This window comes from Geotrypetes seraphini, chromosome 1 (assembly GCF_902459505.1).
Source record: "Geotrypetes seraphini chromosome 1, aGeoSer1.1, whole genome shotgun sequence".
Taxonomy (NCBI): Eukaryota; Metazoa; Chordata; class Amphibia; order Gymnophiona; family Dermophiidae; genus Geotrypetes; species Geotrypetes seraphini.
The window spans coordinates 51,322,905-51,341,581 of NC_047084.1; the positions used below are offsets into that span (position 1 = coordinate 51,322,905).

Consider the following 18,677-nt stretch of genomic DNA (forward strand, 5'->3'; position numbering starts at 1 on the left):
CCTCTTTCCCACGTGCATCACTTTGCACTTGCTCACATTAAACGTCATCTGCCATTTTGACACCCAGTCTTCCAGTCTCGCAATTTAACAACTTTTGGGTCATCAGTACAGACCCCTGGAGAACCCCACTATTTATACCAAGCACACAATCTATACAGGCATTTCAAGAGAAAAATATCTATTCCAGTTATTCAAATACTCTTTCTCTTTATTCACTATTCTCTTCTGCTTTTAATGTAGTCTTAATGCAAGTGAAAAACCTTGATCACCTTCTTATACCCGGGTCAGCAATCCTCAACTGCCCAGGACAACAGGAGGAAAAACCTCAGAACCTCGTTTGCTGCCAGTTGTTGACTTTGCCAGCAAACTTGAAAGGGAAGATCCTCATTGGTTAAAAAACCTCAAACCTTCTGTTAATTCAAGTTTCTCTTATCTTTAACTTTCCTTATCAAATATATCAGTCATTTAGTTTAAATAATTTATCACAAGTACTTAGCTTGTACTAAAAAACGATGAAGGACATTACCTCCTTTCCCTTGACTTTCTAATTTCCTCAGAAGCCTTTCAAGAGGTACTTTGTCAAATGCCTTTTGAAAATCCAAATACACAATATCAACTGGTTCACCGTTTGATATTGTGTGTATTTGGATTTTCACCTCAATGTTACACTAGAAGTAGTCAATTCATAACTTTATCTTCATTTTAACAGACGCTCGCTAGGCCTAGCACCTCTTTGCCCAGGCTCAATGCACAAGGGAGGCTCTTGATCAGACAGTGCCCCCCCAAAACAAACAAACAAACCACTTCTGGCCTAACCAGCAGACCAATACCACCTACTTTATCCCAGAGAAGTGTTCTCAGTCATTTTCTTCAATGGATGCCATCTTAGAAAATTATCTTCCCCTTTTACTAAGCCACGGTAGAGGTTTCTACCGCAGCCCACAGCGCTAAATGCTCCAACACTCATAGAATTCCTATGAGTGTCAAAGTATTTAGCGCATCTGGCTGTGGTAGAAACATCTACCATAACTTAGTAAAAGGGGGGGAGGGGTATATCAGCTGAGGTTAACGTGATATCATGGATGTTTGTTGTAGTACCATTTTCAAAGGCAGTGTCAAGAGTGTGTGGCATAGTGGTTAGAGCTACATCCTCAGCACCCTGAAGTTGTGGGTTTAAACCCCGCACTGCTCCCTGTAACCCTGGGCAAGTCACTTAATTCTCCACTGCACCAGGTACATTAGATAGATTGTGAGTCCACCAGAACAGATAGGGAAAATGCTTGAAGAATCTGCATGTAAACTGCTTTGAGTGTGGTTGTAAAGCTACAAAAAGGCGGTATACAAGTCCAAATCCCCCACTCTCCCTAAACAGTGTGACCCTGAGGACTCTTCTTTGGGTCAGTATAAATACGAGGGTAGAGATTTGGGGGCTGTTTAGATGGTATCCTCCCTGTATCAGGTGCCTGGCCCAGGAACCAAACTTTACATGAGTTTAAGTGCTCAGTTTTTGTGTATTGCAATACTTGCTACACTGAAGTAACCACTGTGCATTAAGCCAGAAATAAACAGCTGAACTGAGATTAGGGCTTACTTAATATACTAGTATGGCAACAACTGAATTGAAACTTTACAGAACTTACAGTTTTAGAAATAGACTAAAAAGGCGACTTTCTGAGCAATTTACCAAATTTATCACATTTACTATAAATGAATACCGTGCTAAAAATAAGTATAAATACAGATTCCACAAAAGTGACTGGAAAACTAAAAAGCTGAAATACTAAAGAAATAATTATAAAGTCAAAAAGCAGTGTTGATAGAAATGCTTTTCTGGTTCTATAGCTGCCAAAATGTAGTAAAATATATTTTATTCTCTTTCCCCAAGATAGAAGTAATTTTTGGAGATCAGCCTTAGCTAGATGCTAAAATACTTATATCCATTTAGATAGATGCAATAAAAGATGTTTGTTTGAGGTGCATACCTTCTGCAAATTTATTTTCCAGTTCTGTATTTCCAATGGCTTTTGCTGCTTGACACATCTCCCGAAGCAATTCTTCTAGTCTCCTCATACAGCGAATTATGCTTCCTGGATTAAAATGGAAAGTAAATCTATGAGCAAAGAATGCAGCTATTACTTATAGAACAGTCTTAGCTGTCCATAGAGAAAATTCTAGTTAAAGGAAGCATTATGACTGCTTTACCATCAGACCACTAATATCCCACTATTTATGAAAAAGTGCAAAACCAAGCCACCTTATCACTAATTGATTACTGGAAGGGCCTCAGTAACAGCCTGCGCAAGTCATAGACTCTGACCGCAAAAGTCTGCGTAGTTATTCAGCTCCTTAGCTCCAATCATCGGCCTCCTTCCAGACCCTTACTAAACTTCAATTTTTAATATTCTCCATTTTTTTAAAGTTTTTAATATATTTTTTAATATTCTTTTAAACTTATATATTTTTTTAATTTACTTAAATAGTTTTAAAGGCTATTCATAACTTATTCTAAAATGATCATAATCTAAAAATTCCTAATTTCTAATCTTCATTTTATAATGCACTAATTCAATTGAAAGAGACTTTGCTTCAACGTTCAGCTTCACATATATTGAAATCATGTGCAACATCAATATTCTGAACTTTCAAAGTGAAATTACTTAGCTTTAAATTAATGTTCAAGTTGTATACTCTCAGCAATATGTTTCAAACTATGCCAACGTGGCCAGCGTTTCGTGGTAAATTATTCGGAACCACTGCCTCAGGGCCAACTGGTGAAACACGCTGCTGAAAATAGAATTCAAAATAAGAAAGACAGATAATGTTTTAACCTTTTAAATCTGTAGACTTGAAAAACTTACATACTTGCTATGTTGTATCAACACGGCTGAAGTCTCTAAACATAAGACAAAATGGCGACAGCCTCTTTTTAAAGAGTTTTATCAGCGTACTGACGTCAGAGTCCATATCAAATTTCATTAAAGGTGCAGATGTGAAATTTGATATGGACTCTGACGTCAGTACGCTGATAAAACTCTTTAAAAAGAGGCTGTCGCCATTTTGTCTTATGTTTAGAGACTTCAGCCGTGTTGATACAACATAGCAAGTATGTAAGTTTTTCAATTCTACAGATTTAAAAGGTTAAAACATTATCTGTCTTTCTTATTTTGAATTCTATTTTCAGCAGCGTGTTTCACCAGTTGGCCCTGAGGCAGTGGTTCCAAATAATTTACCACGAAACGCTGGCCACGTTGGCATAGTTTGAAACATATTGCTGAGAGTATACAACTTGAACATTAATTTAAAGCTAAGTAATTTCACTTTGAAAGTTCAGAATATTGATGTTGCACATGATTTCAATATATGTGAAGCTGAACGTTGAAGCAAAGTCTCTTTCAATTGAATTAGTGCATTATAAAATGAAGATTAGAAATTAGGAATTTTTAGATTATGATCATTTTAGAATAAGTTATGAATAGCCTTTAAAGCTATTTAAGTAAATTAAAAAAATATATAAGTTTAAAAGAATATGAAAAAATATATTAAAAATTTTTTAAAAATGGAGAATATTAAAAATTGAAGTTTAGTAAGGGTCTGGAAGGAGGCCGATGATTGGAGCTAAGGAGCTGAATAACTACGCAGACTTTTGCGGTCAGAGTCTATGACTTGCGCAGGCTGTTACTGAGGCCCTTCCAGTAATCAATTAGTGATAAGGTGGCTTGGTTTTGCACTTTTTCATAAATAGTGGGATATTAGTGGTCTTTATTATTTTGAATATTTTTCTCACTAAGGGAATTTAGTGTAGTGCTTTACCATCAGCACATGACACTAGCTTATGACTCCCTAGATATCTGGCTGCTCAGGCTGGTAGGCAGCATTACGGAGGAAGAACTCTCAGTCCCCTGGAAGAGGGCTGGCATACTGCCTTTGGGACCTTCTCTCTAACTAAGAAAGCAGTTAAGGTCTGGGTTCCTCAGGATAGGCTGGTGCACTGATTGATGTAAGTTTCAAGTTTATTTAAAAATTTATTATACCGCTTAATCAGACTTCTAGGCGGAGTACATCAATCAATAAAATAAACATAATTGGGGGAACAATAATTGGGGGAAAAATTAACCAAACGGACAAACTTGAACAAAAGGAAAAGAGGGGTAGAAGTACAAAATTATAGAGAAAAGACATGACATGACCATGCAAAGAACAAGGCTCAGATCAATCTAAGGCCTAAATCATGAAACACGGTCCCTTTCTCTGCAATTGGAAGAGCCTAAGAATCTTTCTACCACGGCAGACTAACGTCTTGTCTTTCGAACCCCTGGGTTCATAAACCTGGACCTTGACCAAGCAGGATGATTCAAACTCCTCCATACCCAAAAGCCTTCAAAATATCAGGTTTGCGGAATCAGATATGAAGAGACAGTGTAACCAGTGCTGCCTAGGAGAGTCCAGGGCTTATCTTCATTTTCTTTCACCCCTATCATCATTACTATGAATTGATATGTGGCAGGTGCCTAGAAAATTACAACAGTCTTAAAAAATACTACATAAGGTTAAAAAGAAACCCAAAACATAAATTTTAATTTGCATTTATCAAAGCCTAACACAGTTCCTCATAGTAGGTTCTTGAATAAAGTTGACGGGCTGAAGTTAGGGCCCAAAGTGGTGAACTGGATTAGAAACTAGTTGACGGACAGACACCAGAGGGTGGTGGTCAATGGAATTCGCTCAGAGAAAGGAAAGGTAAGTAGTGGAGTGCCTCAAGGTTGGGTGTTGGGCCGATTCTATTCAATATATTTGTGAGCGCCATAGTCGAAGGTTTAAGATGGTAAGGTTTGCATTTTTGCAGATACCACCAAGATTTTTAACAAAGCAAACACTACGGAGGGAGTGGAAAGCATGAAAAAGGATCTGCAAAAGTTAGAATGGTCTAATGTATCTTGCCATAGTAAAATCAGATCAACAAATCTACAATTAAAAGCAACTTATATCTTGCCATCTTCCCTTAAAAATTAATAGAAAATCCCATCTTAAGTTACTCACTTATACTCTTCTATGCCATTTTGTGTTGTACCCCAAGTTGACAGTGTTATCAAATTTGTCTCTGTCCTGTTTGTATGTTTGCCTAATAAAAGCGAATCTTACTCCAGGTTTGGATTTAAGATTTTGATGCCCATAAGCAAGTCCAGGCATGCAGATGTGATACCAGTGTGTATGTGTGTGTGAGTGGGGGAGAGAGGATGTCACGAATTCCAAAGAGTGCACAGCCAGAAGAGGAGTGGAAAAAGATCATAGAGCTGTCCCTTTGAAACAGGACATGCACATGGTCTTAAAGTACATAAAAATAGCTTTACTGGGTCAGACCAATGGTCCATCTAACCCAGTAGCCCATTCTCACGGTGGCCAAACCAGGTCACTAGTACCTGGGAAACCCCCCCAAAAGTACCAACATTCCATGATACTAATTCAGGACAAGCAATGGCTGCTCCCATATCTGTTTCAATAGCAGACTATGGACTTTTCTAATTCCACTCTGTCTTTTTTTGAGATATGGCAACCACAACTGTGTGGATGCACCATGGAGCAATTCAGGGACATTATATATTCACTAGTCTTTAAGCCCGTTACATTAACGGGTGCTAGAACATATGTGTGTGTGTCTGTCTTTTTTTCTCTCTCTCTCCTTAGCCGCTTTCTTTCTTTCTGCCTTTCTTTTTCCTTGGCTGTCCATCACCACCCCTTGCCTGCTCCCCCTGTCCATTTTCCCTTCCTTTTACCTCCACTGTGTCCACCACCACCCCTTCACTGCTCTCCTTATGCAGCACAGCCCTTCTCCCTTTGTTTTACCTCCCCCCTGTCCTGCCCTTCTCCCTTTGTTTTACCTCCCCCCTGTCCAGCAGCACCTCTTTCCTTCTCCCCCTGTCCAACATTAGTCCTCCGTTCCTTTTTCTTCACCTCCCCTGTCCATCAGCATCTCTTTCCTTCTCCCCCTGTCCAGCAGTAGGCATCCCTTCCTTTTTTATCCTCCCTCCTCCTTCTTATCCCTATGATACTCTTACCTTGCTCTGCCCCTGATCAGAGGTTCCCGACAGCTGCCCAGTTGCAACCATTGGAAAAGTTCCCACTGCCACATCCCGCATCCCTCCTGATGCGGCTCCCGCTGTCCTTTCTGTCTGTCTCTGTCCCTGGCCCCCTTTGCCTGTCTGTCTTTCTGTGTATCTCCCTGACCCTGTGTCTTTCTTCTTTCCTTTCTGTCTCCCTTCCTCCCTCTGTCTGTCTGTCCAAAGCAGCATTCCATCCCCCCACACCAGTTCCCTGTGCACCTGCCCCTGTGTCTTTCTTATTTTCTTTATGTTTCCCTTCCTCTCTCTGTCTGTCCAAAGCAGCATTCCATCCCCCTCCATTTCCCACCCCCCACACCAGTTCCCTGTGCACCTGCCCCTGTGTCTTTCTTATTTTCTTTGTGTTTCCCTTCCTCTCTCTGTCTGTCCAAAGCAGCATTCCATCCCCCTCCATTTCCCTCCCCACACACCAGTTCCCTGTGCACCTGCCCCTGTGTCTTTCTTATTTTATTTGTATTTCTCTTCCTCTCTCTGTCTGTCTGTCCAAAGCAGCATTCCCTTCCCCTCCATTTCCCTCCCCCCCCCACCAGTTCCCTGTGCAGCAGCATTAGCGTTTCTTCTACCCCCCCTTTCCCTTCCCGCGGTCCGGACTACAAAGGTGGTGATTCCAGCAGCGCTTGCATCAGTCTCCACACGCTGCTTCGGGCTCTTCTACTGCCCTGATTTACTCTGGCACGTCCCTGATGACATCATCAGAGACGCGGCAGAGCAAATCAGGGCAGTAGAAGGGCCCAAAGCAGCGTGTGAAGACTGATGTACACGCTGCTGGAATCGCCATTCGGGCCCACGGGAAGAGAAGGGGGTGGGCGGCAAAGGAGAAACGGAGATCGGCGGCGGCGGCAGGAGAAACGGAGAACGTCGTCTGGCTGCGGTCCAGCTTGTGGAGGCGATAGGCTGGTGACGTATTAGTGCACATGCGCACTCCTTCGGCCACAGACCTACAGCGCACAGAACACGCAAATAGGAGTGCGCATGCGCGGCTAGCTCTTTATTATATTAGATGGCCTTATTTACCATACCCTTTCCTAATAATTCCTAGCATCCTTGCTTGCTCTTTTTTTTTTTTTGCCACAGCTGCACACTGGGCAAAAGATTTCATCGTAGTGTTTACAATGACAACTAGATCTATTTCTTAGGTGCTGATGTTTTAGGTGGACCCTAGCTTAAGGTAACTATGATTTGGATTATTCTTCTCAATGTGCATCACTTTGCATATGTCCATATTATATCTGTATATCTTTATTGTCTTTGTATTGCTCATGAACAACAGACAAATAAATAGCTAACTCATATACACCGTGAACTGAAAAAAACCACCACCACAAAATATTTTTTGTTGTTGTATCTTCTACAGAATTCACCCGATTCTTATGAAATTTAGTGTACCGTGTCCAGAATGAAGTTGATGTTGTAAATATTTCCTACCGCACCACATCATTATCTTGTGAAAATAAATTGCGAACTGAATAAAAACACATCAAAAAGCTTTATGGCATGTCTTGCAGAAAAATTTAAAGTCAAAGAGTAATGTTTCAACTAAGATGATGTTTGAAGTGTGCTCCCTTTCCATGAAGCCACACTCCCTCAGTCTTGGTTGCCACTGATCTATGGACTTATCAACGATGCACTGTTTCAGCTCAGCCCAAATAGAGATGAGGCACTGTTTAAACTCAAAGCCTTCGACGTCAGATATCGCTGTCTGGTAGAAGTGTTCTGTATCAGCCCCCAGATCCGGTAGTCAACTGGGTTTAGCTCTGGTAATTGCAGGTCAGAGGTCTGGGGTCTCCTGCTGTAGCATTTCTAAGGTGTCTTTTGAAAGATGTGCTGGGGCATTGTCCTGCTGGAAGATAAAGTAGTCTCCCAACATCCGACAGATTGCTGGCAACAGCTTCTGCATCAAGAAAATGTCCTGGTAACATGCGCTGTTGATCTTAACCCCATAATCGATAAAGAAGAGATCTGTGAATCCAAGTTTCGAGGTTGCGACAGAGACAATGACTGATTGGCTGAAAGTTGGACGGGTCCATAGTAGGCGTTTTGTCATTAACTTCGCGCTTCAGTGTTGTTGATGCACATACAAACGATCATTCTGTGTGTTAATTGGTGAAGCTACTGTAAATATCTTTTCACCTATAAACCAGTTGAAACTGACGCTGTACTCTAGATACTTGGTCAAAAGCTGCTTGCACTGTTTCAGGCATGTCTTTGTTGTATAAAATTAACTCTTGGGCACAATGCTTTATAAGACACCGATTTCAGATCTTCATGAATTATCCTAACCACAGTTGTCTGTCTTATTCCTGTTTCTCTTGCTAGTTGGCAAGTTGTTCAATGTGTTTGTGGCGCATCCTCCTGGTTCACAAGATCTTGTACAATGCCAATGTGCTCTTGTTTGGGAATGGAGTGCAGTTGTCCACTGCCTGGCTTATGATTCACAGTGTCCGTTGTTCAGATCATGCATGGCAGCATGTTAAGGCTGTTTTTGTTCCAACCCTTTCAATAATTATCGACTGTTGTAACCTTTAAGCAGTATCAAGTTCTTTACCAGAATTCAGTCTTCTGCAGTGAAAATCATTTTTTTTTTAAAAACTGTTTATTTTTCGCCGATGACGCCAAACTGAGTAATGTAGTGGGCAAATGCACAACAGACGAAGATTCAGTGCCCGACAACATGATGCACGACCTACTCCTACTGGAGCGATGGTCTAGGACATGGCAACTCAACTTCAATGCCAAAAAATGCAAAGTTATGCACCTGGGCAGCCAGAATCCATGCAAGTCTTATACCCTTAATGGCGAGATCCTAGCAAAAACGGTAGCAGAACGAGACTTGGGGGTAATCGTCAGTGAGGACATGAAGTCTGCCAATCAAGTGGAGCAGGCTTCGTCCAAGGCAAGACAAATCATGGGCTGCATACGAAGGGGTTTCGTCAGTCGTAAGGCGGAAGTCATTATGCCATTGTATAGATCCATGGTGAGGCCCCACCTGGAATACTGTGTGCAATTCTGGAAGCCGCATTATCGCAAGGATGTGCTGAGACTGGAGTCGGTGCAAAGAATGGCCACCCGGATGGTCTCGGGACTCAAGGATCTACCATACGAAAAACGGCTTGACAAATTACAGCTATACTCGCTCGAGGAGCGCAGAGAGAGGGGGGACATGATCGAGACGTTCAAGTATCTTACGGGCCGCATCGAGGCGGAGGAAGATATCTTCTTTTTCAAGGGTCCCACGACAACAAGAGGGCATCCGTTGAAAATCAGGGGCGGGAAACTACGAGGTGACACCAGGAAATTCTTTTTCACTGAAAGAGTGGTTGATCGCTGGAATAGTCTTCCACTACAGGTGATTGAGGCCAGCAGCGTGCCTGATTTTAAGGCCAAATGGGATCGGCACATGGGATCTATTCACAGGGCAAAGGTAGGGGAGGGACATTAAGGTGGGCAGACTAGATGGGCCGTGGGCCCTTATCTGCCGTCTATTTCTATAGAACCCAGAATACAGGGAGAGTCCAGGCCTGTGTTCTGATAGCCTGGACCCCACCATTCCACACCCCACGAAGCTCCCTGCCCACCCTCCCCCAGCCCAAAGACCCCCCTACCACCCTTACCCCCCAAACCTCTCCCTCAACCCACTGGCAAAGAAGGAACTACTGGCTTCCGCAATCGATTGACCATCTGGCTTTTTATCATAGGGGGTAAAGTGTCCAAATAGGAGGTCCAAACGGACAGAAAAAGCTTACTCCGGAAACGAGAAAACCGAGCTCCCAGACCATTAAAAGATGGAATTTATTGCGCCAATACCAAATGGTGGGTGGGGAGTCCTGAAGCCAGTGATTGAGAATGCATTTCTTCCCCACAATATAACCCTTATGTATAAGCAAACAGTCGCCTGCAGAGAGTCCACCCAGGTGGCCGGCAGCCAAAAAAATAATCCCTTCCACCGTCAAGGGGAGTGGATAACCTACCAAAGATTCCAAATAACACCTGACTTCCCACCAAAAGGCAGAGATAGGGGCCTGCAGTGAAAACCATTTTGATACAGAGACTGTTTACAAACTATCGTCTGCTTCTGCACAAATTTCATATCAACAATTCATTTTCACAAGGTAGTGTTGTGGTGCGGTGGGAAATATTTACAACATTTTTTATATCAACTTCATTCAGAACATGATGTACTAAATTTCATAAGAATTGGCTGAGTTATGTGGAAGATATGACAATATACTCATATAATCACAGCTATGATCCAATTAGAAATTTTTTCATTTATAATTGTGCAAAATACATTGTTTAAAATATTTGTGAAGTGCTCAGACCAAGAAACCCATATAATAGTGATGTCACTACAATGAGGTTTACAAGGGGACCATCATCGCCTTCACAAGTCCCCTGCCCTCCCTGTATATTAAAGCTTATCTAAAGCCTGTCTGGTAAGTACATCCAGCTTGTGGTACTTATCTGTATTGGGGAGCAATTAATGATGTTGACTCTCATTGGTGACTTATTGAAATAAAAATACAAGTGCTTCAGTAAAATCCTGAATATTTTTTCTTATCTGATTAAATTCCCGTCCCTCAAATTATTCAGACCATCAGGGATATCTACCCTATTGAAGACCTCAATCATGCTATTTCTCTCCCTGGAATGTCTAAGATTTTTTTTAAAATTAAATTATTAAATGTTACAGTAAAAACAAACAGAAAAGGGGAGAAAGTTTGAGAAAACAAAAGTTTTCACATTATTTCCTACTAGTCCACATCAAGAACATCAGAGGTTCAGAGAAAGACCCAAGATTCTTTTGTAACATGCATAACTGCTTACATACTTGGAAAGCTTTTCAATGAGGTTCCAGACTCAAACCATTTAAGTATTTGTATATCAAAAAAATGAAAAACTTGCACTGGAAACTAACGGAGTGTTTCATAATTAGTGAGATATGGGTCCTCCTATTCTATCCTCACTGTAGTCTTTTGCATTATCTATATCCTCAGTTTTTTTGTTTTGTTTTTAAGGAGGTGGGGAGGCCTATGTGCTTCATTACTGCTGTGATTACACTTGTCTGTGAACAAACCGCACACAGCAGAAGCTGCAACGAGTGCATTAGTCTTTTAAAATATGCACAACAATAATCTTAACAACAACAATAATAATGACAAAAATCAACCAACCACTGTGGTTTCAGATGTAATATTGGCTTTCCCTATTTATCTTGAAAACAAACACATTACCACTACAAAATATCATTCTTCTTGGCATATCTAAAAAGCTATTTGGACTATTACAAAGCTTTGTGGCATGCTGGGTGTGGACTAAATGGATCTTGTATATTTATCTGCCCAAAACCGTAGAGTACAAATGAGAATGACAAACACTTATGTGGATTAGGGGAGAATCTTCTATGTGGTCCAAACAGGAACAGACAGGAATAAATAGGTAGACTGGATGGGCTGATTAAAAACAAAACAAAACATAGAAACATTATGGCAGATAAAGGCCAAATGGCCCATCTAGTCTGCCCATCTGCAGTAACCATTATCTCTTTTCTCTCTCCCAGGCCCTTTTGAATTCAGACACAGTCTTTGTCTCCATTACCTCTTCTGGGAGACTGTTCCATCCATCTACCACCCTTTCTGTAAAAAAAGGAATTTCCTTAGATTACTCCAGAGCCTGTCACCTCAATCAAAACTTATCTCTTTGACAAATTTCTCTGACTCCATTTCTACCATAATGTATTTCTAAAACACTTCCAGGAAAAATTGATTAACCTTACCATGTTAATGTACTTTTGAAAGTTTTTTGTAATATCGCTGTCTGTATACAGACTCTTCCTCTGTAAACCGCTCTGAACTGTGGTATTGCGGTATATAAAAATAAAGTTATTCTCATTGCAAAGTTTCTTTTCAAATGAAAGAGACTTGACTCCTGCACATTTACATTACATAGGTATTTAAACGTCTCTATCATATCTCCCCTCTCCTATCTTTCCTCCAAAACAATTTCTTCTGCCATCTACTATATTACTGTGCAATTCAACATAAGTAAATAATAAAATATATTCTACAGGAATTTTAATTAACTTATATTCAGGAGCATGCTCTTTAGAGCAGATATTAGTCAGGGCCTGTGAACATCTCTGTGGCCTTTACTGTGTTTCCCCGAAAATAAGACAGCATCTTATTTTAATTTTGGGCCAAAAAATGCACTAGAGCTTATTTTCAGGATAGGTCTTATTTTTTTCATGTACATAATTATCTCTCCCTTCCTCTCCTTCACCCCAATTCTTCTTCTTTCCTTTCTCTCCCTCACATGTGCAGCATCTTTCCTCCCCTCTCACCCATCCCCTTGTGCCTTCCCTCTGCAGCATCTTTCTATCCCTCCCTCCCATCCCCCTGTGCAACAAAACCCTTGCACTGTGCACAGGGGGATGGGAGGGAGGGATAGAAAGATGCTGCAGAGCTTCTATCCCTCTCTTCCATGCAGAACCCTTGAGCAGCCCCCTGCCTGCCCCCCCCCCCCCCGCTGACCATCCCATCCTTCCATCTCTCCCTCCCATCCAAACCCCGCCGACCACGCGACTTACAGCTCCCTCCATACAGCAGCGTCGGCAGCACTCTAAACATCCTGCTTTGCGGTCTTCTCCCGCCAGGGCCTTCTGTGCGCTGTGTTACTCATGACATCAGCAGTGATGTGGCAGAGGGAATGCCCTGGCGGAAGAAGGCAGTGAAGCAGCCTGTTTAAAGTGCTGCCGATGCTGCTCTTTGTAGGTCTTGTGGTTGGAGGGTTGGCGGGGTTTGGACGGGAGGGAGAGATGGGAGGGTCAGTGGGGGGTTCCGCTGTGTGGTGGAGGAGAGAGGGGGCGGGGGAAGCACTGCTGCCAGCGAATCCAGGGACATTTGGGTTAGGCTTCCGGGGACTAGGGCTTATATTAAGACCTACCCCAAAAATCATGCTAGGGTATGTCTTATTTTCGGGGAAACATGGTAGTTTGTGGAGGTGGAATGGGGGGGGAGGGAAGAGTAACAGGACAGGGCCATGTATCCGGGTTTCTACGTCGGAAAATCTGGTAACCCTACACTTTCCACCTTCCTGTCGACTGGCACTGCATTTCACTTAGAGAATGACATGGGGACAATTTTTTCCCTGTTCCTGCAGGAACTCAATTTCCCTGTCGCCATGAGTTTTGTCGCTGTTCCTGTCCCATTCCTGTAAACTCTGCTTTAACCGCACAAGCCTTGAACACTTATGATTTTAAAGTGTTTGAAGCGGGGTTACCTGATGTGGTGCTAACAAAAAACATGCATGCTTTCTGCTCTCGAACCCCACACACTATTATCACTTAATTTTGTTAAGAAATCTGCATCAATTACATTCCACAACAGCTTACCTGGGTTATCTAAAACCTGCTGAATCCGATGAGGTGGAACTGGTCTCCTATTATGTCAGCACTGGCTCCGCACACAAAGAAAGATTGAACGAAGCCAGGAGAGCTCAAGATGGCAGCAGCCGACAACACAGAGGCCTCAGTATGTTTGACTTGAGTTTCAGAAATGATATCAGGGGTAAAAAGTGCTATTCACTCATCGCTGGACAAAAATGGATAAGCTTTAAATTATGGATGGTAGGCTTGAATCTCTCAAGAGTTCTTGCATGCTGCCAAAGAGACTCTGATGTAGAAGACAACATACAACGACTCACCACCCAGAACCAGGAGCTCCATCCACAGATACGTAGCTTGGAAGAGAAAGTGGATGACATTGAAAACCACTCTCGTAGAGGAAATCTACGTCTAGTGGGGCTCCCCCAAAGACTCGCAGACTCAGAGCTTTTTGGAAACATGGCTGACAGACTCTTTGGCTCTACAATCTACGGAAGGACCCTTCTGCATCGAGCGAGTGCATCGTCTGGGCCCAAAACATCAACAGGCGCATAAACCTCAGGTGTCATGTATGCAGGTAAATTAGGGAAATCCCTTTTCTTCAAATTCACTGAGCTTTGCAATAACCTCTCTGCCCCGCTCGGAACCTAGGCTCATTCCAATTATTCCAAAAGCATCTGAAAACCTGGCTTTTCTCCAAAACGTAAAGCTATCTATTTAAAATGTAAAGCTAGCTATCCTCTTCATAACCTCTAATTTCTTATTATGTCCTTCCCTCATTTATTGAATTACCTGTAAACTGTGTCGAGCTCTATCTTTATGGAGATGATGCTGCATACAAACTTAAGGTTTAGTTTAGTTTAGTGATTCTGAAATTACTCAATTATGCCCACAAGCCAGAAATCCTTCAAGCCATACATACGAGAGGCCCCCCTCACCTATGACAACAAGCCTGTGCTTTGTTTTCAGGACTATTCCAGTTGAGTCTCTCTGTTGCGGAAGGCCTATGGCTCCTCTCTGTGAAGAATTACACAGTAAACATGTACAATTTGCTTTATTGTACCCTATAAAATTAAAGATTTTCTACGAAGGGAAGAACCAAATATTTGATTCCTCAGAAGCGGCAGCTACATTCATATGCAGCATGCTAAATTCCAAAGATGGTGGACAGGCCAACATTTGGGTGCACCAACAACTAACAGAAAAGCAGGGGTATTGATTTTAATCAGGAAAGGGATCCAATTTACAGTACACCACCAATTGGTGGATCTGGAGGGTAGATATGTGATAGCTAAAGTTACTCTGGCCTGACGACAGCTGATCCTGGATAATATTTATCCTCCAAACACACATGATCAAAAATTATTTAATAATTTGATAGCCCTATTGGCCCCGCACTCAGACCTTCCATTCATGTTTGGAGGTAACTTCAATTGGGTATATAATTTGACAGTGGATAAATCCCATCCCTTATCTAATGCATCGTATTGACGGAAAACGCGGGTTGCCTATGCTGTATACAGTTTGGATGTATAGTGAGTGTTGCATCCTGGGAAATGGGATTTCACTCATCTCTTCAAAGCTCATGGCTCATTGCCCAGAATAGATTACTGGCTACTTTCTAGATCACTTTTCTCTCATGTCAGGTGCAACTCTGGGGAAAAGTGAACAAGAAAGGGATCTGGGTGTACTGATAGATAGGACCCTGAAGCCGTCGGCACAATGCGCGGCAGCGGCAAATAAGGCAAATAGAATGTTGGGCATGATAAAGAAAGGAATCTCGAGTAGATCGGAGAAAGTTATAATGCCGCTTTATAGGGCAATGGTCAGACCCCACTTGGAATACTGCGTCCAACATTGGTCTCCCTACCTAAAGAAGGATATAAAACTGCTGGAGAGGGTGCAGAGACGAGCAACTAAACTAGTGAAGGGTATGGAGAAACTGGAATATGAGGATCGACTTAAAACACTGGGATTGTTCTCCCTTGAGAAAAGGAGACTGCGTGGGGATATGATCGAGACCTTCAAAATACTGAAAGGAATTGACAAAATAGAGCAGAGAAGATTATTTACAATGTCCAATTTGACACGGACAAGAGGACATGAAATGAAGCTAAGGGGGGGCAAGTTCAGGACTAATGTCAGGAAGTTCTGCTTCACACAGAGAGTGGTTGACATCTGGAATACTCTCCCAGGGGAGATTATTGCGGAATCGACAGTCCTAGGCTTCAAAAGCAAACTAGATGCATATCTCCTTGAGAGAGGCATATAAAGATATGGTTGGCTATAAAATAAGCCAGGTGAATACCTAGCAGGGCCTCCACGTGTGCGGATCGCCGGACTTGATGGACCGAAGGTCTGATCCGGAGATGGCGCTTCTTATGTTCTTATGTTCTTATATCCAAGTGGCTGAGGGAATCTGTGGGACCACTGGATGATCAAGGAGCAAAAGGGGCGCTCAGGGAGGATAAGGCCATAGTGGAGAGACTGAATGAATTCTTTGCTTCGGTCTTTATAAAAGAAGATGTAAGAGATCTATCTGAACCAGAAATAGTTTTCAAGAGTGATGATATGGAGGAACTGAAAGAAATCTCGGTGAATCTGGAAGATGTACTAAGCTAAATTAACAAGTTAAAAAATGATAAATCACCTGGACCGGATGGTATTCATCCCAGGGTACTAACAGAACTCAAATATAAAATTGCTGATCTGCTGTTAGTGATCTGTAACCTGTCGCTAAAATTGTCTGTAGTACCTGAAGATTGGAGGGTGGACAATATTACGCCAATTTTTAAAAAGGGTTCCAGGGGAGATCTGTTAAATTACAGACCAGTAAGCCTGACTTCAGTAGCAGGCAAAATGGTGGAAACAATTTTAAAAATAAAATTGTGGAACATGTAGACAAACATGATTTAATGAGACAAAGTCAGCATCGGTTTAGTGAGGGAGATCTTACCTCACCAATTTGCTTGACTTCTTTGAAGGTGTGAATAAACATGTGGATAAAAGTGAGCCGTTGATGTAGTGCAGTGTTTCTCAACTTCTTCAAACCAAGTACCCCATAAGCCTAATAAATACCAACCAAGTACCCCCACCCAAGCTCTGCCATTATAATAGTACTAGTTGTAAGGCAATTTCTTCCATCCATTTTTCATATACACACAATATAATCTTATTAATACATAATGGTAACCACAAAATTAAAAAAAAAACACAAACAAATTATCATTTATATTTGGGGGTTTTTCAAAGATGTCAAGGCAGATGACTTTAAAATATGCAATCTGTAACAATTATAGAAAAATAGACAAATTTAGAGCAAAATATAGACAGCAGATATAAATTCACAAAACTGACACATTTTGATCACTAAATTGAAAATAAAATTATTTTTCCTACCTTTGTTGTCTGGTGATTTCATGAGTCTCTGGTTGCATTTCCAATATTTCTTTCTTTCTGCCTCCTGCATGCTTCCTTTCCTCCGTATCCCATTCCCTTCCCAAACAACATATCTCTCTCTAATCCAGGGGTGGGCAACTCCGGTCCTCAAGGGCCGGAACCAGTCAGGATTTCATGTTTCCCCAATGAATATGCATTGAAAGCAGTGTATGCAAATAGATCTCATGCATATTCTTTGGGGAAATCTTGAAAACCCGACTGAATTCCGGCCCTCGAGGACAGGAGTTCCCCACCCCTGCTCTAATCTAATCTTCCATTTGTGAGTTGCACATACCTCTATGAGTCCAACTTTTCTTCCTCTCTCCTTACCCCCCCCTCTCTCTCACTGTCCATCTGTCTTAAGCGATCCAGGCATCTCTCCCACCTCCTCTACTGCCACATCCAACATTTCTCTCTCTCTCATCACCTGGATCATGTGCAGCATTTTTTCACCACTGCCCACCAGTCCCATGCCCATTCCTCCTTCTATCACCCCTCTCCAGCACAATGCCATATTTCTCCCTCTATCACTATGTCCAACATTCCTCCCCATGCATCCCCTTCAATCTACACTCTCCACCACCATATCCAACATTTCTCCCTCTCATCCTTCTATTCCCCATGCATCTCTACCTCACTCCTCTCGCTATATATACCCAATTTTCCTTTCTTCATTTCCCCATCTGCACCATCTCTCACTCACGCACTCATGCCCATCAATTCTGCCTTTCTATCCTATCCCCTCCCCCTCAGCTGACCTGTTCACAGAAGTTGCAGGCACCGCTGGGGATCCCTGCCTGCGCCGCTGGGGATCCTTGCCCGTCCTCAGCTGAAGCCACCACCGCTGGGGATGCCTTCCTACCTCCTTCTGCCCACTCGCTACACAACCCCCACCCCCGAAGCCGACCCGGAGCAGACACACTCCATCCCCTCCCAGCAGGACTTGCAGCAAGCGCCTGGCTCACAAGCCTTCCCCCAGACATCAATTCTGATGTGGGAGAGAAAGTCCCAGGCTAGCCAGGCAGTGATTAGAACCTTCACTCTGATATCAGAATTGATTTGGGGGGGGGGGCTTGTGGGCCGGCTACACACGCCATGGCCTGTCCCTCCTTGCATGGAATTGCTGCTAGGAAGGGATGGATTGTGTCCACTCCAGATCGGCTTCAGGGGGCGGACAGAGGGCTGACAGACAGAGGCTTCAGCAGGGGGCAGGCAGGGATCCCTGGGGCAGCCAGGCCACATACCCCAACAGGTGGCCCGCGTGCAAAGTGTATCTAGATTTTCAGAACGCTTTTGATAAAGTTCCTCATGAGAGATTCCTGAGAAAATTAAAGAGTTATGGGATAGGTGGCAAAGTTCAGTTGTGGATTAAGAGTTGGTTATTGTATAGAAAATAGAGGGTAGGGTTAAATGGTCAATTTTCTCAATGGAGGAGCGTAAACAGTGGAGTGTGCAGGGGTCTGTACTGGGATATGTGCTTAACTTATTTATAAATGATATGGAAATTGGGATGAGTGAGGTGATTAAATTTGCAGCTGATACTAAACTGTTCAAAGTTGTTAAATTGCATACAGATTGTGAAAAACTGCAGGCAGACCTTAGAAAATTGAAAGACTGGGCATCCAAGTGGCACATGAAATTTAATGTGAACAAATGCAAAATGATGCACATTGGGAAGAATAACCCGAATCACAGTTATTGGATGCTAGGGTCCTTGGGGGTTAGCGCCCAAGAAAAGGATCTGG

General features: G+C 42.5%; 1 protein-coding gene across 1 annotated transcript in view; it reads right to left on the reverse strand.

The window, feature by feature from the left end:
- Positions 1-18,677, reverse strand: part of MTREX (Mtr4 exosome RNA helicase) — a 311,801-nt gene that overhangs the window by 5,486 nt on the left and 287,638 nt on the right. Inside the window, exon 26 of the mRNA XM_033931296.1 lies at positions 1,983-2,087. Coding sequence (XP_033787187.1) covers positions 1,983-2,087 — 105 coding nt within the window. The remainder of the gene's footprint in view (positions 1-1,982; positions 2,088-18,677) is intronic.